The following is a 1,574-nucleotide window of genomic DNA, read 5'->3' on the forward strand; positions in this document are numbered from 1 at the left end:
CAGTGCGTATCATGAAGCTGTAATCAGGGAGCCCTCGGCTATTACATGATAGCAACAGGGGTTGGCTACAGGTCCACTTCAAGAACGTTACATTCTCCGTCCGGCCTGCAATGGCTGATGACAGGGAACAACAGACAGTATCGCACTGACAAGATACAGTGACAAGTTTACAGTGCGAAAATATCTGAACGCGCATTCATTAATTTCTTCTTCCCTAACTGGAACAGTTCTATCCCGGAACCCTGTGTGCGTTGTCCTGTTTCACGGGAGGAGCGCTATTACGCCTGCGCTCCGTTCTATGCCGGAAGTGTAGTCGGTGACAGCTTCGGGTGCCCTTGTTTGGCCGCTCGGCTTGATGTTAGGGCGCTGGCGGTGTCCCCCCGGTCACACAGGATGCTGCGAGCCGCCTGGTGAGTCAGAAACATCACTACCCGGACATTCCCTGCTCTGTGCCCCGGCTCCTCATTGCCCTGTCCCGCTGTCACCTACTTACATGTGGTGCGCTGAGCCCGGGGACCCTCCTGACAGCTGACTGGACGTGTGGCATTCTGTGTGACATGTAACATGAGGTGATCGGAGCAGGGATCACCTGGAAGCACAGATCCGAATGTCAGACAGATGAACCTGTACGGGTGATGGTGCTGATGACTGCACAATAATACTTTAGGCTGAAGATCCATCATCATGGGTCATAGGGACTGCCACAATGTTTCTGCAGCCTCCCCAGCTGGGATTGCTATGTGCAATGGTTCTCTATGGGCTGTGCATTATGGTGACTGAGCTATGGACCGTGCAGCAAGTGTTGCGCGGACCTGTTAAACGAATAATGTTTGGCAACATTCAGCTGACCATGCATGTGTATGGGTCCCTTTACACACAAAGGTTATCTGATAGATATTTGGCAGATTTGTGCAACCAAAGAGGAGAAATCACAGTCTTTCCTTTATGACCTGTTTTCTGTTTACAGTCTGTTCCTGGCTTTGGCTTCAAAAATCTGTCAGATATCTGCATGTGCATATTCAGCCATAGCCCCTTCTCCTACACTGCAACATAGTTTTTTTGGTGCACCATATTGTTAAAGGGGCTTAACTAGGATTACAACGTATCATAGAAACATTGATGATCCATCTAGTCTGCCATTATATTATTTCCTTTCTTATTATCTTAGGATAGATATATGTTTATCCCAGGCATGTTTGTATTCAGTTACTGTAGATTTACATACCACATCTGCTGGAAGTTTGTTCCAAGCATCTACTACTCTTTCATTAAAGTAATATATAACCTAAAGGTCCTATTAAATGGGACAATTAGTTGCCAAATTAGACATATAGTACCCTGTGTGCTAGGGCCAGAGATCAGCGGACGAACGAGTAAATGCTCACTCGTCAGCTGAACACTCTATTTTGACCTGTCCAAAAAGTATTTGTGGTTGGCCTCACATCTCGCTGTGTAATATGCTGATAAAGCAGAGGCTTGCATAGACAATCTAGCAATTGTTGTTGAGGCTCTTTAAGCGAGCGCTGATCTGGCAGATCTGTGCGTGTTTACAGTTATGGCTGTGTAATACAGCC

At 46.9% G+C, this 1,574-nt stretch overlaps 1 protein-coding gene across 1 annotated transcript in view; it reads left to right on the plus strand.

The window, feature by feature from the left end:
- Positions 1-303: 303 nt before the first annotated feature.
- The window catches only part of OPA1 (OPA1 mitochondrial dynamin like GTPase), a 106,918-nt gene continuing 105,647 nt past the window's right edge, over positions 304-1,574 (plus strand). Inside the window, 1 exon segment of the mRNA XM_069975060.1 lies at positions 304-410. Coding sequence (XP_069831161.1) covers positions 394-410 — 17 coding nt within the window. The 5' untranslated portion in view covers positions 304-393.

The sequence above is a fragment of the Dendropsophus ebraccatus genome, chromosome 6 (genome assembly GCF_027789765.1).
Source record: "Dendropsophus ebraccatus isolate aDenEbr1 chromosome 6, aDenEbr1.pat, whole genome shotgun sequence".
NCBI lineage: Eukaryota > Metazoa > Chordata > Amphibia > Anura > Hylidae > Dendropsophus > Dendropsophus ebraccatus.